The sequence below is a fragment of the Lonchura striata genome, chromosome 7 (genome assembly GCF_046129695.1).
Source record: "Lonchura striata isolate bLonStr1 chromosome 7, bLonStr1.mat, whole genome shotgun sequence".
NCBI lineage: Eukaryota > Metazoa > Chordata > Aves > Passeriformes > Estrildidae > Lonchura > Lonchura striata.
Window position 1 is genome coordinate 28,520,805 of NC_134609.1, and position 25,718 is coordinate 28,546,522.

The 25,718-nt window shown below is 48.3% G+C and overlaps 1 protein-coding gene across 1 annotated transcript in view; it reads left to right on the forward strand.

Annotated features, from left to right (window-relative positions):
- DMBT1 (deleted in malignant brain tumors 1) overlaps window positions 1–25,114 on the forward strand; it is a 52,967-nt gene extending 27,853 nt beyond the window's left edge. Inside the window, 22 exon segments of the mRNA XM_077784810.1 lie at window positions 43–314; window positions 968–1,135; window positions 7,289–7,600; window positions 10,307–10,342; window positions 10,424–10,768; window positions 11,194–11,235; window positions 11,993–12,304; window positions 12,736–12,777; window positions 13,222–13,537; window positions 14,097–14,123; window positions 14,765–15,069; window positions 15,894–16,205; window positions 16,591–16,632; window positions 17,032–17,376; window positions 18,214–18,525; window positions 18,882–18,923; window positions 19,357–19,668; window positions 22,579–22,786; window positions 23,111–23,322; window positions 23,523–23,695; window positions 23,809–24,197; window positions 24,829–25,114. Of these exon segments, the coding sequence (XP_077640936.1) occupies window positions 43–314; window positions 968–1,135; window positions 7,289–7,600; window positions 10,307–10,342; window positions 10,424–10,768; window positions 11,194–11,235; window positions 11,993–12,304; window positions 12,736–12,777; window positions 13,222–13,537; window positions 14,097–14,123; window positions 14,765–15,069; window positions 15,894–16,205; window positions 16,591–16,632; window positions 17,032–17,376; window positions 18,214–18,525; window positions 18,882–18,923; window positions 19,357–19,668; window positions 22,579–22,786; window positions 23,111–23,322; window positions 23,523–23,695; window positions 23,809–24,197; window positions 24,829–25,114 (4,810 nt within the window).
- Window positions 25,115–25,718: the final 604 nt, after the last annotated feature.

Genomic DNA, 25,718 nt, shown 5'->3' on the forward strand with positions numbered 1-25,718 from the left:
GCTGTGAGTTAATAGCTAATCTGTTATTTTATGTCCTTCCAGGTGTGCTAGTGACCCTAGCTACGCTCTGTTCCCCTCGCCGCGCGGCGATGTCGCTCGGTTTGGGTTTAGCGCCTTCTCCTTCGTGAACCGATTCCCGGCGGTGTTCCTGCGCTGCGAGCTGCTGGTGTGCAGGTACCACGACTACTCCTCCCGCTGCTACCAGGGCTGTGCTAGCAGGTTCAAGAGGAATGCAGATTCTTCCCACCAGCAAGTGAATGTTGTTGTTGGACCCGTGCAGCTTCGGGAAGCTCGCGCTGAGAACAGGAACATTGGTAAGATTAAATATCTTTAATAACGTAAGACTCTGTGTGTTACTGTCTGTTTGCATTTCAGTTCAGACAGGAAATCCAGCTCTGAAATGTGCTTTGCTGGTTTATTGACAATTCTACTATAATTATTAGGGGGGATTATTATTTTTAATCTATATAAAATAGTTCTATTAGATGTACAAGCTCTTTCTTTTCTATCATACCTTAGATCCATTCTTTGTTCTGCACATATCAAATGGCAATTGATTAAGTTCTATGGGGAAAGGGATAAGATGTAACTAATCTGATTTATATTATTTTTCCAAAGCTGTCTGTGCTTAATTTCCATGTCTGTTATTTATTTACAATCAATCTCTAGGTCCTCTTGGAAATGCTGTTTCTCAGTTTTCTGTAGCTGCTGTTTCCACTACCAGAAAGCAACATCTTAAGGTCTTTGAGTGTAATTATTTCAGACTCCCAGTTTCTCTTTAATTTCTTGCCACAATCTTTTCTTGTTTTGCATGGCCACAGAATAATTTGTGAAATAACTTGCGGTTTTCTGATCAGATCCTAATTAGAGCTTTTTAACTCAAATTCTCTTTGCCTGATTATCTTTGCAATTAAGTCGCTCAGGGGAAAGAAACAAAACAGTTTCTCTCTGACTCTTTTATGCGCAGGGCTGGCCTCTGACATCCAGGCAAAAGGGAAGACTCTGAGCTCAGAGCCCGCTGCCAGCTCCCACGTTCCTCTGGCTGTGACTACCCTGGTGCTGGTAGCTGCTGTTCTCACAGTGGGAGGATTTCTTTGGAAGAGAAAACTGCAGGAGGCCATCCCATACCAGAAATTCTGAGGCAGCTCCAGGCATGGAGGTGGAAGGATATTTTCACCAGCCACCTACTTCATTATTTGGGTTTGCAATCAGTGTGAAAGGCAGCTCTTACTTGGCTATTCCACCATCCAGACCATGTTTGGAGAATCAAGATTACACCTGATGTTACCATGAACTGAATTTATACAGCAATCTGATTTTAAAACCTAAGGTGTAAAGAAGGCTTGATTCTTTCACCCCAGCATCCAAATAAGCATCTTCAGTGCTGGACATTTCAAAGCTTTTCTGTTGTACTCCTCATTGAGTGACTGTCTGGGAAGACTGAAATAGGTGACTTGAGAAACAAGAACTGACTTATTTGGCCCTTGCTGATATGCAGATGAAACACCTGTGTAGCACCATAGATACACTGGGAAGAAGTACAAGAAAAATGTTTATTTGCAGTAAAAAATCTCAATAATGAGCCATAAGCAAATATGCTCAGGGGCTGCACATGAAGAATTATTGCTGTACAGCAATCCTGACTTTGGGCAGATTGGTTCTTCCCAAATTCATATTTCTCTGAGTAAATGTAGGCCATTTATAGGATTTTATATGAAGGATGAATGTAATCACGTTACTTAAATATGTAATTAAAAACAACAGGAAAGAAAATGGGTTTTGAGCAATACCTTTTTTTTTTGTGTACTTGCAAACATCCCACTTGTATGTGTGAACTCATGGCTAACACTAGCCATGGGCTGGGAGAACGTGGCTTCTGACAAAGTGATTTTGTCAAGCAATGATTCCTGCTCTTGCTCTCACACATTTCTACACCTGGAATGGGTGGGAGGGAGAGAATGTACATAAGTTCCCATGAGGAAGTGTGATCTCTCTCCATGTGAAAACAAAATAAAAAACAACAAAAAGGAAGAATTTATTTGGAAGAAGCTGCTTAATACAGGTGGAAAGGTCACTGGTATTGATTGAGAAATGCCCTTCTTACATTCCTGTTTTCCAGCCAGCTGTGAAAAAGATAAGTTCATTTGGAAGTGAGCAATGTCAGATGTGCAAGGTGAGCCAAAGTGGTGACGTGTGAGGAAGGTGAGCTGTACTCTTGGGTGACATCCTGACCTGACAAGGAGGATATGGGCAGATCTGATGGGAACCAGCAGCACAGCCTGTACCATTTGTTCCTTCAAGCTGCCTTCTCATGATCCCAGTCAGGGCTCTCATCACCTCTCCATGATGTAGAGAAGGGATTACACAGGTAGGGGCTGGCACTGCACACAGAAAGGTAGGGGTTTTTCCACACTTGAAGAACAAGGATTTAGGGTTCTCCTTCCCCCTCTGCCTGCAGCCACATGTGGAGGGCAGAGCACCTCAGGAAGCTGACCTGCCTTCACCTGTTCTCAGAGATTGTCCAGGCTCAGAAGAATCCAGCCATCTGCTCACCCTGGACCTGGGCTTTCCCAGCTCTCAAGAACAGGACCTTCCTCTCTCTCTTCTCTGATCTGCTGTATCCTCCATCCCCTCTTCCTGCTGCTGTGGTGTTGCTACCACACTCTTTTGCAAGGTGCAGCTTGATGGCACATTTTTACGCTTCTTCTATTCTCTCAATATTATTTTCACCAGACAAGCAGAAAGATCCCAAGCTTAGATCCTGGTGTCTCCAATCCTCACCATCCCTGTGCTGTTCAGAGCTGAGTTTTCCCATAGCATGTCTGTGCCAGGGCTCACAGATGGAGAAATACCAAGGCTGGGTAAAAATACAAGGTAGAATTACCAAGTCCACTGGTTTCCATATTAAATATTGCTGCAGAAAGCGTTGCCAAACTGTTCAGGTGGTAGATGTTTCAGACTCCTCCCTCATTTCTTTCTATCTCCCGTGATCCATGAGCATTATAGAAATGCAGGATTCAAGAAAACTGGGTTTGATGTGGAGGAAAGGGTCATGTGCCTGGTGAATAATCTCTGCCACAGACCTTCCTGCCTGGATTCAGACTATCACTCCTTTGTGGAGAAGCCTGTGGATATCCTTACTCCACTGGAGATAATTTCCTATAGTCATGGGTGAAAGCTTCTTAATTTTGTTTGTCCTTTCACTGGTTTCCATTTTTATCTTTAAAAATGCAGTATGTTTGCAAAGTGCCCTCACAATTGCCAGCAGAAGAAATTGTGTTTTCAAGGCTCAGTGCAGCTTCATTCAGAGTGATGTGCTGGGAAATACCTCAAGCTACCAGAAGACCTTGAGAATAAAAATGTCTTACTTCAAGAGATTTATCTGTCCAGTGGGAAGGGTGAAATACTGTTTGGTATTTGCACTAATTAACTAAGGTTAATTAAAACAAATTATTTATTTATTTCCATTGTGAAGAGATTGATAATATTAAGATCTCTAGAAGATATCTAGATTTTTGAAATTAATAATTTATTTATGAAGAAGATAATGAAGAACTAATCAAACAATCAATCTTGATCATTTACCTGGGCATCTTAAGACTTTTTTTTTTACACTTGAACCACCTGGGAATTCCTTTTGTGTTCCCCTTCCTCCTCACCCTTTTTCAGCTATTACAAGGGTTTGGAGAAGAGCTGTGATCCATCACTCACTCTTGCTTCACTGATTGCAGTGTTGGTTGGCCAATCAAATAAACTGGATTTTTCATTCTTGTCAGGGTGTCAAAACCAGAATATGAATAGTGAATACCAGGTGTTGTGTACACATCCTCATTCATGTGCAAATGTGGTTGTTTGGATAAAGAAGAAACATATTTACCATTCTGAATGTTCACTTTCAAGGCTTCCAAAGTTATCTTTGGCCTCTTATATTTTTCACTTCCTTCTTCCATTCCAATGATATTGGCCTTTGTGGAAAGATGTTTTTGATCATTCTCTTTTCCCCTTGGGCTTTGGTATTCCTGTTTGATGACTGTCCTTGGAGAAAATAAATTAATATATGGCAACAATTTTAACTGGTGATAATTCCATTCAAGACATGGTGGTTGTGGAGGTAGGGATGAGATGGAGAACAATGTTCTGCCTCTTCAGTACTAGGATGATCATCAGAGTTTCTTCTTAAATTGTCAGAAACAGAAACAGAGGAAAGTAACAACTCTGGCAAGATAGTGATGAATGAGAATTAAGCATTATTTCATATTGTGGAAAAACCTTGGATTCATTCTTCAAAGAATGATACAGATGTAACTGTCATTATGTAAAATTAAACAAGGAATATATTAAGACATTTCCCTAATCTGAAGAAATCAGAAGTTTTTTTCCGCTATATGTTGGTTCAAAGGATCAAATGAAATTTTAGAACAAAATCAGTTTCAATCTATGCAATTTTCTTCACTAGGCATGAAATCCACTGATTTTTTCCACAGTGTTTGCACAAAAAATTTATCAGTTGACCCTGATTCTCTGACACTTCCTTGCAATCTGTCAGTGAATTTTGACTGGAATTTTGACTTGTACTTAAATGTGCCCCAAAAGAATAGATTTATACTGGGGCTGGAGCTGTTGACTTCAACTGCAAGGTTCTTCAGAGATCCCCCCCAGTCATACTTAAACAAAGCCACCAGGTCTGATCTTATTTTATTTAAAGTCTGATGAAACTTTAGGACACTCATGGTTCCCCAAGGAGGCCTGCCACATTAGTTGGCAAGGGTGTCTTGCTATTTTGCTGGAAGAAACCCATTTAAGTTTCAAGATTCCACTACCATCCCAATACCTCCTCATGAAAGCAAGATACTGAGATGCATCAGCCAGAATTGAAAGGTATCTTTGGACAGGACCTCCCTTTTTTTTGGTACAATGAGATGATTGTGAAACCTATGATAGCATAAATAGTTCCTTACAGGCAATGGAAAATGTTACTCTTGAGATATTGTCTTTTTGCAAAACCCAGGAAGTTACAAAATATTAAACAACAAATCAAACATGTATTTGTTTCAGATTAGAGGACTGTGGTGGTTTTATTGTTCTGCTGTAGAAAAAGAGACCTCTAGAGCCACTCCCCTTCAGAAAATAGAGACTATATATTGTCAGGTCCTCTTTACCAACACCACCTGGTGAGATGGGTACCACTATGATTTTGACATGGCTTCTCTTGTTGGGTCCAGCAGTTCTGGAGGCCAAAACAGGTAAAACCCTTAGACTTGTTCCAGGGAACATAAAAAAATTATAAAGACTTCTTGGAGTCCTCTCTGTTGATTCCAAGAGTAGAAATTAGATTCAGGCTGGTATTGGTTTGAACAAAAGAATAAAGGGGGGATTGGATGAAAGAGCAGAGTTTTGTTATACTAAAATTATGAAGTAATTATCAAAGACGATGATAAGAATTATTTGAGCCATTTTGTGGAGTTCATTTTGGTGCCACGTGGTCCTACTCATCTAAGTGCCTTGTATCACTGCAAGAACTGTCTGTGAGTATGTAATGAATGAGATATTCTTCCGTTACAGAAATCTGATCTAAAAATTATGGAAATATTTATTTTTTTACTTATTTTCCATGTGTATTTTATTCCAGAGTATATATGTGCACACATATGCTATATATTTAATATTTCTTGTATTATTTGGTTTTGATATCATGTACAATTTAACAAAATATAACATGAAGTTAGGTTTTCACACTGTAGCACTGTGGTTAAATGATGGACATCTAAAAATTATGAGAGATGAAATACTTTAAGTTCAGCTTTTTTTATGATCATAGAATTTTTCCTTCCATAATCACTTTCTATCCCCTGAGTGGTTTAGGTGACTTTGAGTTAATAGTTCTGTGTATACCTTAGAATAATTGTGATGACTTTTCTAATGAGTTATTTAAGCTTCATGATGATAATTTCTATTGTCACCGTTCGCCTCATCAATTCTCTCCATCTGTCTCCTGCTTTTCTGGTGTTAACTCATCTCACTCTGGCTGCTCTGGTTCTTCTCTCTGTTCTCTGCCTCTGTGTCCCAGAGCAGAGTATTTGCTGTATTTGTATAATCACAGGCTTTTGTCTTTTTGGTACCTTTGAAGTGTGAGGCAGGATTCAGCCTATCCAATTTCATCCCCAGCTGATGGTTTTGCTCTCACAGTGATGACAGGCCTTGAATGAAAGCAAATAAAACTGGCTTAGGTTGGCTTTAATTTCCTAATCCCACTCTGACTTTTTGCCAGGTTTGCTGTTTCACCTCTCAAAAACCCTGTGAGTAGGGTTCAAAAATATGTGTGTTCAAGTAGATATTTGAAGGAACAAGTCAGATATAAGTCAAGGGGCACTTTTATAGCTTTGCCCTTCGAAAGTCATACAAATCAGGGCAAATTTAGTTTGGTCACCATCTTGACTGTACTTCTAGATCAATAGCAAGGAATTAGGTGTTAACTTATGAAATTTGTTTTGCTTTGGATGACTTAGTGTTTAATAATAAGGTAAATATATACTTGGCAGCAAAGTAAAATATAACAAGTGCAGCTGCATGTTTTGATTTCCAGAGTGTAAATACTGCAAATTTGAAGTTACATTTATTTGCTTGCTTACACTTGATAGTAAAGCCTTTAATAAACTTCTTCACCAAAAATGGATCTCTAAATTCAGGATTTTCATGCTGGTCACACCACAATGTCTAAACAAGACATATAAAACTGAAAAGCAGATGGCCTTTACCCGAATGAATGCAGTAATCAGCTGTATATAGGATAGGTTATTTCTTTATTTCAAATGGTAATAGAATTTTACTGGTATACAAGAAATAAAGCCTATTGAAATCTTTATAATCCTATTAAAATCTTTATAATCCTGTTGAGACCATCATCCATTCTGTAGGATTCTTCCACTAAAGTTACTCTTATAAGAATAGGATTCTTCCACTAAAGTTACTCTTATAAGCTATAGGATTTGGTGATGTGTGGACTCTCAGTCCTTAAACTTGCCCCAAAAATTTCTTTTCTTCCTTAAATCGCTTGTGCTTAGCCTGCTGCCTAACTTTAGTGCAGGGATCTTGCATAAAACATATGTGGCTGATTTTGAGAACTGGAAGAGAGGAATAAAAAAAGATACAAATCACCTCTGTCCATACAGTACTGGGCTGGGCAACACCTTCTAGGGACAACAGGGGAAAAAGGCAGAACAGACACTCCTTCCAGCCCCTTCCAGCTTATTTGCCTGACTGTTTTGTGCCCATGCCCTCTCTCCCAAAGCTCCATATGTCTACTTGGTGAACGGAAGGCACCAGTGTGAAGGTCGTGTTGAGATCTACTACCGAGGACGGTCGGGGACAGTTTGTGATGACTTCTGGGACCTCACAAATGCCCAGGTTGTGTGCAGGCAGGTGGGATGTGGCAGGGCCATTGCAGCTCTAGGAAGTGCCTACTTTGGGCAAGGCTCGGGTGACATCGTGCTGGACAACGTGAGGTGTGGAGGAAACGAGGTGTCCTTGCTGCGCTGCAATCACACCGGGTGGAGGATCCACAACTGTGCCCACTATGAAGATGCTTCTGTTGTCTGTTCAGGTACTCCCACGTTTTTCCCCCCAAATCTTGTTTTTCAACTCCACTGACCCTGCAGAACCAGCATGGACTCATGTTTTTTCTCATTAATGTAAAAACTGCACTTGCTCACCCATGCAAAGCAATTAAAAAACCCAAAGATCAGATATACATTGCAGATAAGCAGGACAATTGTTCTATCTAATCACTTGGCAGGGGCAATAAGGAAACAATTTAAAATCAGAGGCAAAGCTATATCTAATAGGCAAAGTTTATCAGGGAGGAATGGGGTAAGGTGGATTCTTAATGGATTTGTTATGGGCAATAATAATTTCACAATCACAGCTCAGATTGTCATAGCTCACTGTTCACTTTGCATTGTTTCCATTTTTCAAGTCTTCCTTTGTTTAGGTCCATTAATGCCTTTTTCCTTTGCAAATACCCATCCATTTGGACTACTCTTTCACTTGCTGTGTTCATTTTACTTTCCCATTATTTTTTAGGAGAATGTGGGTTATTTGTATCTTATTTCCACATGTATTAACAACTGTTCATCATGAACTGAGACATAGCTGATGACAACGGACTGTTCAGGTGTTTTGGATCTATATTGCAATTTTCCATGTTTCCTTAGAGAGTAAGAACCTGGAGAGCTGAATCCATGCTGGAAGGATGTGCTTCACCAGTGATTTTCACTTAGAAGAAAATAATAAAAATTACTACCAGACCTGTATTAATTTATGTGTGACGTGTTCAGACCCTTTTTAAATGGCACTTATTTCTTGTTTGCATTCATAGCTCCAGTGCCTTCTATGGGGCTCAAGGATGATTCAGCCTGGTCCACTCCTGCCCTTGCACCGAGCACCACCCCAAGATCACAGCCCAGACTGTTCCTGGGGATGTCCTGATCCTCTGCAGAAAGTCATTCACAATGGGGACAGGTCCAAGCCCTGCGGCTGCCAGCAGCCCCACAGCTCCCCTGTTCATGCTAGGAGCCTGTAGAGTCTCAGGCTGTGTCTGGGCTGTGGAGTCCTGGGGCTGGAAGCAGATGCCACTCCAGAACCTTACCCTGCTTACCATCTGGAAATACCACTTCCACGAAAAAAAGTAAATTGGCTGTTATCCACCTCCACTCTCTCCACTGACCCCAGATAAGAAGGACTATGCCATCAGAATAATTGCTCTTGATTTCACTTCATCCTTGAGGATCTGGGCTTGTAGCTTCCACACAGACATATCCATTGCACAGTGCTTATGTGTGGGGTGTTTTTCTTCTTTTTTTTTCACAGAAGAGTCTGATCCAACACCACCAGAGACAACATTTGAAATGACAGCCTCATCACTGGAGGTGACCTCCACAGAAGGGATAGAACCCACAGAACCAATGACATCTCTAGGGGAGACATCAATGTCAGCATCAAGAGTCCTCACAGAGGAGATGACATCCCCTGGAGAGATGGCCACAACTGAATTAACAACCAGCACAGGGGAGGTGACACTCCCATTACAGACATCCACTGTGGGTGCCCCCAGAGCAGAGACGTCCTTCCTAGTGGAGGAGGAGAGCAAAAGAGGTAACCCTGTCCACTGTCACTCACTGTTCTCTTTAGTGCCCCTGGACTTCCTTCCCAGACCTGATTGCACTGCAGGGAGACTCCCAAAATGACAGGACAGAGTTCCATGCCCTCTTCCCCCATTAATTGTCCAGCTCTGCTTTTCATGTCCCTTCCATTGCACTAATGACCTCCTTAGCAGGAACAGCCAGCCCAATATACTTGATCAGCATGCCAGCGATGTCCACCTCAGCAGAGATGAGCTCCTCACCAGAGAGGATCACCTCACCAGAGATGACCACATCCACAAGGATGATAACCTCAGCATTGATGAGCACCTCAGAGGAAACAGCTATGAGAACAGAGGAGACCACACCAGGTAATCCTGTCATCTCTCACTCACTGGTCTCCTTGATGCTCCTGATCTCTTTACAGAGTGATCCTAACCCCTGGCACATGTCCCAGTGGTGGATTTTGGTGCCATCCCTTGGAAGCAGCCATGCTGACCTCTCTTGATAGATGTGGGGCAAAGCAGCAACCTTGGTGCTTTCTGTTGCCTCGTGAGCTGAGCTTGTGCCAAGCAAAAGCCCTGCTTGCCCAAAGAGAGCAGCAAACTCTCCTGGCCTGCAGGAATAGGGTTTCAGAGAGGTGGCAAAGAGCAGGACTGAGGGGTCACAGAGCTGGGAGGCAGGGGAAGAACTCAGGGCACGTTGGGCTGGTGTCTCCATGGGAAATGACTGGGCAGAGCCTCACCCTCCCTAGTGACATTAATGATCCAGCCTTTCTTATAATACCAAATGCTGTGGCCACTGTGATAATTACAGTGGAATCCCTAGCAGGGATGTCCATGACAGGGCAGAAGATCAAGGACACCACCCTCATAGCAGAGATGACCACCTCAGCAGAGACAACCACCTCAGCAGAGACAACCGCTACAGCAACATCTGCAAGAGGGGAAGAGAGCTCACCAGGTAACCCTGTCCACTCTCACTCACTGTTCAGTGTGTGAGAGAGAAAAGTCAAGGCAGTCATTTCAGATGAGTGAAAGAGCTCTGCAGGATGATGTAGGAATCATAGGGCAGGGCTCCTAGAAAATGGTCTACCCTCATCTGCATGATATGTGCTGATCTGTTTGGAAGCTCTGTCATTGACACCAAATTCTTCCTTTCATCCACAGCTACAGCACCCACCACATCCAGGCCAAGCTCCACAGGTAATTCCAGCCCCCCTGCCCCCCTGTAATTATGTGATTACATTGCAGCAGTGGCCCATGTGGTCAGAGCAGAGTGCAGAGCTGGTGTGAGCCTGTCCTTGTGCCGTGTGCCAGGGCCCAGCGTGCGGCTGTCGGGCGGCAGGAACGGCTGCGAGGGCCGCGTGGAGCTGTACGACGGCAGCTCGTGGGGGACGGTGTGTGACGACCAGTGGGACCTGCAGGATGCCCAGGTGGTGTGCCGCCAGCTGGGCTGTGGCCAGCCCGTGGCTGCACTGGACACTGCACACTTCGGCCTGGGGTCTGGCCACATCTTCCTGGACGACGTGCAGTGCCGCGGGGATGAGCCCTCCCTCAGGATGTGCCGGCACAGAGGCTGGGGCGTGCACAACTGCGGGCACATGGAGGATGCCAGTGTCATCTGTGCAGGTGGGTGGCCAGCAGAGTCCATCCACTCTCCAGGAGCTCACACCGGATGCGGTCTGGTGTCCTCCCTGGGAAGCAGACATGCAGAGCCAGAGCAGAGGGGAGAGCCTGGGGTCTTCTGCTGCCTGGTGCTGAAATGTGTCATGCAAAATCCCCAGTTTTGCACAGAGAGGTCAGAACAGGCTCTCCAGTCTCGCAGGTGTAGGTGCTCCATGTGGTTGCAAAGAGTAGATTGGTGGAATCATGGCATGGGCTGTACCAAGGACATGTCAGCAGTGGCAAGACTTCCATGCCCTTTCCTCCCTTTATTCCTTGAGCCTCGCACTTCCATGTCTTTGTCCGTGTCCATGTCCCTGTCCATGTCCATCCACTGCCACAAGTTTGCTGCCTTTAGTACTCTTTCATTCAATCCCTCTTTTTCCTTGCAGGTGCCAATCCAACCCCTCCTGCTCAATGGCCGTACACAACAGGTAATTCTTTCCCACCCAGAATATTTCCACTTTTATAGTGAACCCCACCCTGGCACAAGAGGAAAAGAGAGAGGGCCTGCTGAGCTAAGCCTGCTCACTGCAGTGCTGCTGGTCCATTCTGCCCATTGAAATGGGTCTTGTCATTTGAGTGTTTCTGCCAGGGAGGATCTGATCTCAGCAGAAAGGCAGCTGCAGTGGTGCTGAGTTCAAGCCCTTATCTGCCAGACACTCCATGGCTCCTGGCTGTGGGGCAGCAAGTACCAAGAGGATGGGGACAATCCATTCCCTCAAGCCCATGTGCTTGCCAGCCCAGCCCAAGGCACAGGTGTCTGTCCTGATGCCAGGTCACATCTGTTGCTGTTCAGCCATCAAGCAGAGGTGGCCAGTCCCTTGTGGATACCCTGCCAGGGCCTGTGGCCTCAAACATCTGCAAGGTGTATGGGTGGTATGGGGCGATGTTGCATGATCATAGTGTACAAAAATGGCTTTTTGACAAATGCTCCCATGCCCCCAGCAGCTCCCAGGACACCCAGGCTGTTCTCATGCGATTCTCCAGCAGACCCTTGCTCATTATGCACCAGACTCCCATGCACCTGGGATCTTTGTTCTCTCACTCCCCTTCCTTGGTCTCTTTAGGTTTGCACCACCTCAAATCAAAGTCACTGTGACCAAACCTCCAAAACATTTGGGAAGGTTGTGGGGACTGTGGATGCTGGGGTGTTGGAAACCTGATGTTGTGCCGTGTGCCGTGTGCCAGGGCCCAGCGTGCGGCTGTCGGGCGGCAGGAACGGCTGCGAGGGCCGCGTGGAGCTGTACGACGGCAGCTCGTGGGGGACGGTGTGTGACGACCAGTGGGACCTGCAGGATGCCCAGGTGGTGTGCCGCCAGCTGGGCTGTGGCCAGCCCATAGAAGCCCCACAGAATGCTCGCTTTGGCCTGGGCTCCGGCCGCATCTTCCTGGACGACGTGCAGTGCCGCGGGGACGAGCCTTCCCTCAGGATGTGCCGGCACAACGGCTGGGGCATGCACAACTGCATGCACAGTGAGGATGCCAGTGTCATCTGTGCAGGTGGGTGGCCTTTTGTCTATCACCCTAAGTGTGTTCTGGGTTCTCTGGGTACAGCCAAGCTGAGCTCCCCATGTAGGGTCAGGGCAGAGGTGAAGCTGGGGTCTTCTGCCACCAGGGGCTGAACCCTGTGCAATGCAAAACCCATTTTCACACAGAGAGGGCACACTGGGTATTCCACATTTCCTGCTTTAGAGGCTAAATGAGGGGGCAGAGAGCAGGAGGGTGGAATTGTTCTTTGCGGAGGATGGGGCAGGACTGGGGACAGGTCCAGCTAGATTAGGAATGGAGGGAAAGGCAGGACCCAAGTTCTCTTCCCCTTTAGTCCTACAGCCTGAATTTTCATGACCTTATTCGCAACCATATCCACATCCATGTCATACACTGCCACAAGCCTCACTATGCTTTTGTTCACTCCCTCTTCTTCTTTACAGCTGCCAATCCAACTGCTCCTTCTCAGTGGCTACTCACAACAGGTAGGTCTTGCTCACCCAACTTCTGCCCAGTTTTAAAGTGAGGGCCAGCCTGACAAAATATGAGAAGAAGAGAGGCCAACAGCGCTGATCATGCTCAGTTCAAGGCTACCTGATCTCCTTGGCCTATGACAGCTCCAGCGTGCTTGAAGGGTTCCCAAAGGGGTTGGTTTGCTCCCAAGGGTTGAAAAAGGTTTTTATGGAAATGCCTTAGTGAATCCATGACTTCTTCAACCAGGCAGATCCAACAGGAAACCAAGAGGTCCCTGGACACGGCTAAACTGCTGTCTTTATGCCTAGAGTCTATCCCTGGTTACAAACCCCCCTAACCCCTTTTGGGTCTACACTGATCCAGTTCAGAATCATAGTGGCAAAATCTGCCAAATTCAGAAGATCAGGGTTACAGATGCAGAGCTGGTGTGAGCCTGTCCTTGTGCCATGTGCCAGGGCCCAGCGTGCGGCTGTCGGGCGGCAGGAACGGCTGCGAGGGCCGCGTGGAGCTGTACGACGGCAGCTCGTGGGGGACGGTGTGTGACGACCAGTGGGACCTGCAGGATGCCCAGGTGGTGTGCCGCCAGCTGGGCTGTGGCCAGCCCATAGAAGCACCACGGAATGCTCGCTTTGGCGTGGGCTCCGGCCGCATCTTCCTGGACGACGTGCAGTGCCGCGGGGACGAGCCCTCCCTCAGGATGTGCCAGCACAGAGGCTGGGGCATGCACAACTGTGGGCACATGGAGGATGCCAGTGTCATCTGTGCAGGTGGGTGGCCTCCAGGAAATACTGGCACTTTTGCATGTCATTCTAAGAGTGTTTTGGGTCGGGACAGGGCTGAAGTGAGTCTGGGGTCTTCTGATGCCTGGGACTCAAGGCATCCAAAATCCTCATTCTTGAAGAGACAGGGGGCAGAAGGCTCTCCACAATTCCTGCTGTTGCCATCCACTGCTGAGGCAAAGCAGTGGATTGAGGGATTGTACTTTGGGGAGGATTGGGCAGGACTGGGAAGAAGTCAGGGTGGTGCCAGGATGGGGGAGAGAAAGGAAAGAGCTCCACCCTCTCTCCTGGCATCAGGCCTCCAGATCTGCTTTGCATGGCCATTGCCATTGAACTCATCACCTCCCTGACAGAGGCATCCACCCCTCTGGAAATGAACACCTCAGCAGCAGCCCCTGCCACGTCCCAGGCGCCCAGCACAGCGCTGCTGACCCCCACCACCACAACGCCTACCTCAGCAAAGAGCAGCACATCAGGTAACCCTGTCCATTCTCACTCACTGCTCTGCCCACTGCTGCTGATCTCCCTCGGCAGAGCTCATTGCACTGCAGGCAGCCTCCCAGCCCTGGGCCTCCCCAGTTAGGCCACCACAACCTAAAGTGAGGATGCAAACAGAGCATGGGGAAGAGCTGGCAAATGGGGATGCTGTGCTTTGAGAGCAGGAACTCTGCAGTCATTGCTGGTTTACTGAAACTCTGCAGAGGGACTGCCTCCAACTGCAACCAGGAGAATCATGCCCAGATATCTATCTGCCTTCATTCCTTTCATTCCTACATGGGTAGTACGAGAGCTATTTCCTAGATACGCTCTGGCACTGGGGATGTGGCTAGAGGAAAGAAAGATGTTGTGTTAAATATTATGATATATTTTGAGGGAGTCCCATGTGAAACAGCAAAGTCATTATGGACATTTAGGAGGAGTGAAAGAGCTGTACAAGATGTTTTCTAGGACAGGGCTCCTAGAAAACGGGCTATCCTCATCTGCGTGAACTTATGATGGCTCTGTTTGGAACTTTTGTCATTGACAACAAATTCCTCTTTGCATCTGTAGCTCCTGAGCCTAGCAGATCCACACCATATCACAAAAGCAATTCCAGCCGCCCAGCCTGATTCCAGGCCGTGCAGCAACCCTGCAATCTCCCTGTCCCAGTGGTCCACGTGGGCAGAGCAGAGTGCAGAGGTGGTGTGAGCCTGTCCTTGTGCCGTGTGCCAGGGCCCAGCGTGCGGCTGTCGGGCGGCAGGAACGGCTGCGAGGGCCGCGTGGAGCTGTACGACGGCAGCTCGTGGGGGACGGTGTGTGACGACCAGTGGGACCTGCAGGATGCCCAGGTGGTGTGCCGCCAGCTGGGCTGTGGCCAGCCCATAGAAGCCCCACAGAATGCTCGCTTTGGCCTGGGCTCCGGCCGCATCTTCCTGGATGACGTGCAGTGCCGCGGGGACGAGCCTTCCCTCAGGATGTGCCAGCACAGAGGCTGGGGCATGCACAACTGCATGCACAGTGAGGATGCCAGTGTCATCTGTGCAGGTGGGTGGCCAGCAGAGTCCATCTGAAGGGTTTTGTCCTCCTTCACTGAAGGCCAGCATGCTGACATCTCTTGTCAGAGCTGGGGCTGCATCTCAATGCAGCAGAAAGTAGATTGAGAGATTGGAGCGTGGGAAAGGAGAAGGACTGGGAGCACATCAGGCTCGTATTTAGATGGGGGAAAGGCTGGACAGCACTTCAAGCTCTCTTCCCCTTTCCATCCTGCATCCTGGATTTGCATGTCCATGTCCTCATCGGCATTCATGTCCATGTCCATGTACATCCATTGGTACAATCCTGCTGCATTCACTGACCATTTGTTCACTCCCTCTTCTTTCTTGCAGCCACCCATCCAACCGCTCCTCCTGAATGGCCACGCACTACAGGTAAGTCCAGCTCACCGAGATTATGCCTGCTTTTAATACCAGCCCCATGGTGGCACAATAAGAGAAGAAATGAGTTCAACAGGTCTGATACTGGTCGGTGTAAAGCTGCAGTTCCCTTATTCCCTAGACATCTCCAGACTGCATGAATGCCCCCTCAGTGAATGGGCCATGTGCAAGGCTAACAAAAGGCTTTTCTGCACATGAGGCAGGCTCTTAAGCACCCCTGTTGCCAGGCAGATCCAGCAGCTCACTGGAGAGGCCACATGAAACATCTCCATACCCCGGGTCTTACTTCAGCCACTGACCTCTCCGAGACTTCTGAGTCTGCAGCACCGCAGATAATGATCACTGCAACCAGACCTTCTAAATAGTAGGGGAGGTGTTGGGTCTGTGGATTCTGACTTGGAGTGACCCCAGTCCCTGCCTTGTGCCGTGTGCCAGGGCCCAGCGTGCGGCTGTCGGGCGGCAGGAACGGCTGCGAGGGCCGCGTGGAGCTGTACGACGGCAGCTCGTGGGGGACGGTGTGTGACGACCAGTGGGACCTGCAGGATGCCCAGGTGGTGTGCCGCCAGCTGGGCTGTGGCCAGCCCATAGAAGCCCCACAGAATGCTCGCTTTGGCCTGGGCTCCGGCCGCATCTTCCTGGACGACGTGCAGTGCCGCGGGGACGAGCCCTCCCTCAGGATGTGCCAGCACAACGGCTGGGGCATGCACAACTGCATGCACAGTGAGGATGCAAGTGTCATCTGTGCAGGTGGGTGGTCAGCAGAGTCCATGTGATGGGTTTTGGCTTCCTGCACTGAAGGCAGGCATGCTGACATCACTTGGCAGAGCTGGGGCTGCATCTCAATGCAGCAGAAAGTAGATTGAGAGATTGTAGAGTGGGAAATGTGGAGCAGGACGTGGAGCACAGTAGGCTGGTGCCTGGATGGGGAAATACTGGAAAGAACTTAATGTTCTCTTCCTTTTCCCTTTCTACAGACTAGATTTTCATGTCTATGTCCTCATCTGCATTCATGTCCATGTCCATGTCCATGTCCATGTCCATGTCCATGTCCATGTCCATGTCCATATCAATCCATTAATACAATCCTCCTGCATTCACTGACCATTTGTTGCCTCTCTCTTCTTTCTTGCAGCCACCCAGCCATCCGCTCCTCCTCAACAGCCACTCAGTACAGGTAAGTCCAACTTGTCCAGTTTAGGTCTGCTTTTAAAAACAGACCCAAGTTCACATAAAAAGTGATTTCAACGGGTCTGATCCTGGTCGGAGTAAGGCTGCAGGTCCCCTATTCCCCTGACAGCTCCAGGCTGCATGAGTGTCCCCCTCAGTGAATGGGCCACATGCAAGGCTAGAAAAGGGCTTTTCTGCACAAGTCAGGCTCTTGAGCACCTCTGTACCCAGGCAGATCCAGCAGCTCCATGGACAGGGCACATGTGACACCTCCATACCCAGACGCTTTCCTCAGCCATTGTCCTCTCCTAGTCTCGGTGGTCTGCACCACCACACATCATGGTCACTGGTATCAGACCTTCTAAATAGTAGGGGAGGTGTTGGGTCTGTGGATTCTGACTTGGAGTGACCCCAGTCCCTGCCTTGTGCCGTGTGCCAGGGCCCAGCGTGCGGCTGTCGGGCGGCAGGAACGGCTGCGAGGGCCGCGTGGAGCTGTACGACGGCAGCTCGTGGGGGACGGTGTGTGACGACCAGTGGGACCTGCAGGATGCCCAGGTGGTGTGCCGCCAGCTGGGCTGTGGCCAGCCCATAGAAGCCCCACAGAATGCTCGCTTTGGCCTGGGCTCCGGCCGCATCTTCCTGGACGACGTGCAGTGCCGCGGGGACGAGCCCTCCCTCAGGATGTGCCGGCACAACGGCTGGGGCATGCACAACTGCAGGCACAGTGAGGATGCCAGTGTCATCTGTGCAGGTGGGTGGTCAGCAGAGTCCATCTGAAGGGTTTTGGCTTCCTCCATTGAAGGCAGGCATGCTGACATCTCTTGTCAGAGCTGGGGCTGAGTGATGATGTGGGAAAAAGAAGTCTGAGAGATTGTAGAGTGGGAAAGATGGACCAGGGCTGATGGGGGAAAGTCTGGATACAACTCCAAGCTCGCTTCCCCTTTCCATCCTGCAGCCTGGATTCTCATATCCTTTTCCTTATTCATGTCCATGTCCATGTCCATGACCATGTCCATGTCCATGTCCATGTCTATGTCCATGCCCAAGTCAATCCATTGATACAATCCAGCTGCGGTCACTGACCATTTGTTCACTCCCTCTTCTTTCTTGCAGCCACCCAGCCAACTCCTCCTCCTCAAAAGCCAATGACAACAGGTAAGTCCAACTTGTGCAGCTTAGGCCTGCTTTTAAATCCAGACCCAAGGTCGCATAAAAAGTGATTTCAATGGGTCTGATCCTTGTTGGTGTAAGGCTGTAGGTCCCCTAGTCCCCTGACAGCTTCAGGCTGCATGAGTGTTCCTCTCAGTGAATGGGCCACATGCAAGACTAGAAAAGGGCTTTTCTGCACAAGTCAGGCTCTTGAGCACCTCTGTACCCAGGCAGATCCAGCAGCTCCATGGAGAGGCCACATGAAACATCTCCATTCCCCGGGTCTTACTTCAGCCACTGACCTCTCCAAGTCTTCTGAGTCTGCAGCATCGCAGATCATGGTCACTGGGAACAAACCTTATAAACATTTGGGGAGGTGTTGGGGACTGTGGATTCTGACTTGGAGTGACCCCAGTCCCTGCCTTGTGCCGTGTGCCAGGGCCCAGCGTGCGGCTGTCGGGCGGCAGGAACGGCTGCGAGGGCCGCGTGGAGCTGTACGACGGCAGCTCGTGGGGGACGGTGTGTGACGACCAGTGGGACCTGCAGGATGCCCAGGTGGTGTGCCGCCAGCTGGGCTGTGGCCAGCCCATAGAAGCCCCACAGAATGCTCGCTTTGGCGTGGGCTCCGGCCGCATCTTCCTGGACAACGTGCAGTGCCGCGGGGACGAGCCTTCCCTCAGGATGTGCCGGCACAGAGGCTGGGGCATGCACAACTGCATGCACAGTGAGGATGCCAGTGTCATCTGTGCAGGTGGGTGGTCAGCAGAGTCCATCTGAAGGGTTTTGGCTTCCTCCATTGAAGGCCAGAATGCTGACATCTCTTGTCAGAGCTGGGGCTGAGTGATGACGTGGGAAAAAGAAGTCTGAGAGATTGTAGAGTGGAAAAGATGGACCAGGGCTGATGGGGGAAAGTCTGGATACAACTCCAAGCTCGCTTCCCCTTTCCATCCTGCAGCCTGGATTCTCATAACCTTTTCCTTATTCATGTCCATGTCCATGTCCATGTCCATGTCCATGTCTATGTCCATGTCCATGCCCAAGTCAAGCCATTGATACAATACAGCTGCAGTCACTGACCATTTGTTCACTCCCTCTTCTTTCTTGCAGCCACCCAGCCAACTCCTCCTCCTCAACAGCCAGTGACAACAGGTAAGTCCAACTTGTCCAGCTTAGGCCTGCTTTTAAAATCAGACACAAGGTCACATGATAAGTGAGTTCAATGGGTCTGATCCTGGTCGGAGTAAGGCTGCAGGTCCCCTATTCCCCTGACAGCTCCAGGCTGCATGAGTGTTCCTCTCAGTGAATGGACCACATGCAAGGCTAGAAAAGGGCTTTTCTGCACAAGTCAGGCTCTTGAGCACCTCTGTACCCAGGCAGATCCAGCAGCTCCATGGACAGGGCACATGTGACACCTCCATACCCAGGGTCTTTCGTCAGCCAATGCCCTCTCCTAGTCTCGGGGGTCTGCACCACCGTAAATCATGGTCACTGGGACCAAATCTCCAAAAAATTTGGGGAGGTGTTGGGGACTGTGGATTCTGACTTGGAGTGACCCCTGTCCCTCCCTTGTGCCGTGTGCCAGGGCCCAGCGTGCGGCTGTCGGGCGGCAGGAACGGCTGCGAGGGCCGTGTGGAGCTGTACGACGGCAGCTCGTGGGGGACGGTGTGTGACGACCAGTGGGACCTGCAGGATGCCCAGGTGGTGTGCCGCCAGCTGGGCTGTGGCCAGCCCATAGAAGCCCCACAGAATGCTCGCTTTGGCCTGGGCTCCGGCCGCATCTTCCTGGACGACGTGCAGTGCCGCGGGGATGAGCCCTCCCTCAGGATGTGCCAGCACAGAGGCTGGGGCATGCACAACTGCATGCACAGTGAGGATGCCAGTGTCATCTGTGCAGGTGGGTGGTCAGCAGAGTCCATCTGAAGGGTTTTGGCTTCCTGCACTGAAGGCAGGCATGCTGACATCTCTTGTCAGAGCTGGGGCTGAGTGATGACGTGGGAAAAAGAAGTCTGAGAGATTGTAGAGTGGGAAAGATGGAGTAGGACTGATGGGGGAAAGTCTGGATACAACTCCAAGCTCGCTTCCCCTTTCCATCCTGCAGCCTGGATTCTCATATCCTTTTCCTTATTCATGTCCATGTCCATGTCCATGTCCATGTCCATGTCCATGTCCATGTCCATGCCCAAGTCAATCCATTGATAGAATCCAGCTGTATTGAATGACCATTTGTTCACTCCCTCTTCTTTCTTGCAGCCACCCAGCCAACTCCTCCTCCTCAACAGCCAGTGACAACAGGTAAGTCCAACTTGTCCAGCTTAGGCCTGCTTTTAAAATCAGACCCAAGGTCGCATGATAAGTGAATTCAGTGGGTCTGATCCTGGTCAGTGTAAGGCTGCAGGTCTCCTAGTCCCCTGACAGCTCCAGGCTGCATGAGTGTTCCTCACAGTGAATGGGCCACATGCAAGACAAGAAAAGGGCTTTTCTGCACAAGTCAGGCTCTTGAGCACCTCTGTATGCAGGCAGATCCAGCAGCTCCATGGACAGGGCACATGTGACACCTCCATACCCAGGGTCTCTCGTCAGCCATTGTCCTCTCCTAGTCTCGGTGGTCTGCACCATCGTAGATCATGGTCACTGAGACCAAACCTTCTAAATAGTAAGGGGAGGTGTTGCGTCTGTGGATTCTGACTTGGAGTGACCCCTGTCCCTCCCTTGTGCCGTGTGCCAGGGCCCAGCGTGCGGCTGTCGGGCGGCAGGAACGGCTGCGAGGGCCGCGTGGAGCTGTACGACGGCAGCTCATGGGGGACGGTGTGTGACGACCAGTGGGACCTGCAGGATGCCCAGGTGGTGTGCCGCCAGCTGGGCTGTGGCCAGCCCATAGAAGCCCCACAGAATGCTCGCTTTGGCCTGGGCTCCGGCCGCATCTTCCTGGACGACGTGCAGTGCCGCGGGGACGAGCCTTCCCTCAGGATGTGCCAGCACAGAGGCTGGGGCATGCACAACTGCATGCACAGTGAGGATGCCAGTGTCATCTGTGCAGGTGGGTGGCCTCCAGGAAATACTGGCACTTTTGTATATCGATCTAAGAGGGTTTTATGTCAGGCCAGGGCTGAAGTGAGTCTGGGGTCTTCTGATGCCTGGGACTGAAGCCCATGGCATCCAAAATCCTCATTCCTGCACAGACAGGACTCCTGCTGTTGCCATCCACTGATGGGGCAAAGCAGTGGATTGAGGGATTGTACTTTGGGGAGGATTGGGCAGGACTGGGAAGAAGTCAGGGTGGTGCCAGGATGGGGGAGAGGAAGGAAAGAGCTCCACCCTCTCTCCTGGCATCAGGCCTCCAGCTCTGCTTTGCATGGCCATTGCCATTGAACTCATCACCTCCCTGACAGAGACATCCACCCCTCTGGAAATGAACACCTCAGCAGCAGCCCCTGCCACGTCCCAGGCGCCCAGCACAGCGCTGCTGACCCCCACCACCACAACGCCTACCTCAGCAAAGAGCAGCACATCAGGTAACCCTGTCCATTCTCACTCACTGCTCTGCCCACTGCTGCTGATCTCCCTCGGCAGAGCTCATTGCACTGCAGGCAGCCTCCCAGCCCTGGGCCTCCCCAGTTAGGCCACCACAACCTAAAGTGAGGATGCAAAGAGAGCATGGGGAAGAGCTGGCAAATGGGGATGCTGTGCTTTGAGAGCAGGAACTCTGCAGTTATTGCTGGTTTACTGAAACTCTTTGCAGAGGGACTGCCTCCAACTGCAACCAGGAGAATCATGCCCAGATATCTATCTGCCTTCATTCCTTCAATTCCTGCTTTTGGCATACCAGAGCTGTGTTCTAGACATACTCTGGGATTTGGCACAGGATCAGAAGAAATTTGAATATTATAATTTGTCGTGGAGGCAACTGGGTGTCCTATGGAGCTGATGGCCCTTTGTGCCTTTTCTCCTGTTTCTACTCCCCTGCCTCCCTGTGGTCCCCATTTTATCACTCTGTGCCCCAAGGTGAGGCCATGTCCAGGCCCTGTTCCCTTCTCATGAACTGCACTTCTCACATGTCTCTTCTTCCTTCACACCTACAGCTCCAGTGGCCTCCTCAACACTTCCACCAGGTAATGCTGTGGCTCTTCTACCTTGGTAATTTGTGGTCTGTCTGTCTTCCTGTTGCATATTTCTGTAAATTTGTCTTTTGTGTCTATGACAATATCGTTGCAAGTGTGAGTGATCTTTTTCAAGCAGAATATAAAATGGATTTTCATCTTTAAATGTTACATCTTGTAGCATTCATATTCTGAGGTTGTGCTCACCTTCCTACAAAGACACTTTTAGGATTATCTGTGACAAAAATTATTAATGCTGGCAGGAACACCAAAGCTTTTTGCAGCTATGTTTGTACTTAGGACTTTTTTGCAGCAGCCTGAGGTGCTTATTTCACTCTGAGACCAGAAAACTGCAATTTTCTAGAAAACTTGCAACTTATTTACCCTCCAAAGACCTTAGTGGAATAAAGAGAAGCAGCAGAGTAACTGCTGAGAGACTGTTGAGGAAGGTGCTTCCATTTCAACTGTCATGACACCTCCCAGAATTGACCTCAACTCTGAAAACGGGCAGAAAGCATCCAGGTATTACCAGCCCATCCTGAAGAGGGTAGCCTGACACCATGGATGGAAACCTACCACTGAAGGAATTCCAAATCCAGCATGAAAGCAAACCTAAAGCAAAAAACAAATATTAGTTTTGATTCAGCTCCTATAGTCTACCACCTACAGTCAGCAGGGGGACCTGCTTTTCCACAGCTATGGATGAGGCACATACAGCTCAAGTACACTTTTGTAAGTAAATTCTTTCCCATTTGTTTTTGCAGCACCTTATTTTTGTGGTGGCTCAGTCTCAGATTCCTCTGGGGTGCTGCAGAGTCCCAACTATCCTGGAAATTATCCAAATGATGCTGACTGTGTGTGGGAAATACAAGTAGAGAACAATTTCCGTGTAACGCTCACATTTAGAGATATTGTGTAAGTAAAACATTGATTCCCTGGACAAATATCAAAGTCAAAACTTACCTGAGAAGTTTGAAATCTTATCTGAAACAACCAACCTTCCCAATTTTAAAGATACTTCCAATAGCATCCACAGTTGGAAGGCCAGATCAAAATCTGGATGGATGTTGCATTTTTTACGTACCATTTTCTGCTAAAGCTTCGTAAAAACCAAATTAAATTTGTGATGAGAAAACCTTAAATGCTGAAAGGCTTTATCACATCTTAGGCAATGAAATCAGAATTTCTGAAGTTTTCTTCTGAAATGGATTTGACAAGGTGCTGATGTTTTTCTACCAGGATGCAAAGCGGGATGTGCCAGCATGACTACATTGAAGTCTATGACGGACCTCTCCATTCTTCCCCTCTTCTTGGGAGATTCTGTTCTGGTTCCTTTCCCACATATGTGTCCTCTTCAAACATGATGACTGTTCGCTTCCACAGTGATTCCAGAAACTCCTTCAGAGGTTTTCAGGCTCACTACTCCTCCATCCCAGCAGGTCACAACACCAGTAAGTTCCTGGCCAGTTTTTCTCAACAGACAAGCCTATTTATTGCTTTTGTTTGAAGAATAAACATATGTGTAAATTTAAATATTGTTGTGGAAACTGAATGACGTGCATGAAATACAGGGGCTTGCGGTGGGAACTGCCTGACTTCTAAATTCAGAAATAAACAGCCTCTAATCATTACTAAATTCCTCTTCTACCAGCCATTCAGTGCTTGCCAGACTACATGCATGTAGTGGTCAGCAGAGACTACCTCCAGTCTCAGGGCTACTCAGCACAGAGGGTCACCCTGAACGACAATCGCTGCAGACCGACAGTCACCTCACGGGAGGTTGTGTTCAACATTCCCTACAACAGCTGTGGGACAACTCAAGAGGTACACTCCCTGTTTTGGGCACTCAGTTGCATATTTCAGCTTGGCTAGACTTAGAACTTAGATGGAACGTGACAAAAGCGCAATTCCTGATTTTAAATTGCATCATTAAACAGGAGAACAACGACACAATCAACTACTCCAACACCATTAGGGTCACATCTTCCGGGTACATAATCAAGAGGAAAAAGAACATCAATTTGCACGTCAGCTGCAAAATGCTGAGGAAGAGCTGGCAGCAGGTGATGTACGCTGCTGAGGACACCGTGGATGTGAACGAGTACCAGTTTGGAAGATACGACATGAACATCACCTTCTACGATTCTCCAGCGTTCCTGCAGCAAGTGCGCAGCTCTCCCTACTACATTGACCTCAACCAAAACCTCTACCTCCAAGCCTGTCTTCACAGCTCGGACCCAAACCTGAAGGTGGCTGTGGACACGTGTGTGGCATCGCCTGACCCTCGTGATTTTAACACGCTGGCCTATTATTTAGTCAGAAATGGGTAAGAGCGTTCTTCAAAGCTAGAAGCACACCTGTCATCCACATTTGTTTTAAATAATACAGTGAATCTGGATGGGGTTAGAACTCATTATCAACAGACTGTGAAAAGTGGTCTTTGATTTTGTATTTTTACAATATGAGCCTGGGAATAAGAAATTGTATTTAGACTTTACTATCAGTTCATTTCACTTGCTCTATCTTGTCCTGTGAACAAAATACAAAAAAATGGCAGTGGGAATTGTCATCCTAGGAGTTAAATATTTTAGTAAAACCAGGTCAAGCATTAGATTAATTTTTATGCCTTGTATAACACTGATGCTACTAACAACCTATTTGTTAGAGTCTGTTCCCTCTTCATCACTTAAAGTATCCTTCTCTTGGAAAAAGAAGAATTGCCAACACTCTAGCTGCTTCATAGTACTTTAAAAAGTCTGTATTTTTAAAGTGCATGCTATGCTATGAAAGTTTTATCCCACTGCTTTCCTAGTACCTGACTATGATATAAATCAGTTTAAATCTGAATTTCGCAGGAATTCATAATAATAAATCGAATAACCTGAATTTTAATTTTGCAGGAATATGCATGTGCGCATCCATGAAGACTAATTCCCTTTTTATTTGCTCCTTTCTAGGTGTCCTAGAGATTCTTCCTACTCCACGTTCTACTCCCCTTCCAGCCACTTTGCTCGGTTCAAGTTTAACGCCTTCGAGTTCATGAGCCGGCACCCGTCCGTGTACCTGAAGTGCCGGATGCTGGTCTGCAGGCTCGGGGACTTCTCCTCCCGCTGCTACCGGGGCTGCAGCTCCAGGGCCAAGAGAGACACCAGCCCTGCTGAGGAACAAGTGGATGTGGTGGTTGGACCCCTTCAGCTCCGAGGAGGGGATGCTCCCAGCGGGAGCACCGGGAAAGACGAATAAATTTCTCTCACGTTTGCTCGAGGATGACCAACAGGCTCCAAGAAAAGCCCCAGATCTGTCGCCTGTCACTGAAATCTGCTTTTGCCGACTTTGCCATAAAAAGGAAGAGATCCACACCTTGCAAGCTTCTGCTTTCACACACAGTTTTAAAAAGTGTAACTTCCCACGCTGTCCCAAGAGAGAGTTCCCTGTAATCCTTTTTATAACTCCTTGAGTTGTGCTAATTAGCTCCAATGTGACTGTGAATTTGATGACACCTGGGGAAATGGTTTATTGGTGGATTTATCTGTGCTAATTAAATGATAGGGCTCAATAACCTTAAAGGTCTTTTCTATCCTAAAGGATCCCATTGATTCCATGGCAGCCAGCTGGGAGCAAACTCCCATCTTTCTTGAGAAATATTTCATTCCCTCAGTTGTTTTCTGCTTATGAAATTTACTTAGTTGAGTTGTCATCTCTGCTAATATGAAGCCTGTCCAAATAGTTGAGAGCAATGAATCTGTGAGTTTGCTTATTTCTGACTTTGATCTGGGAGCCATCCCTTTGACACTTTAATTCTGTGCCCTGACCTTCAATATGCTGAGATCAAACCCCAGGAACTTTC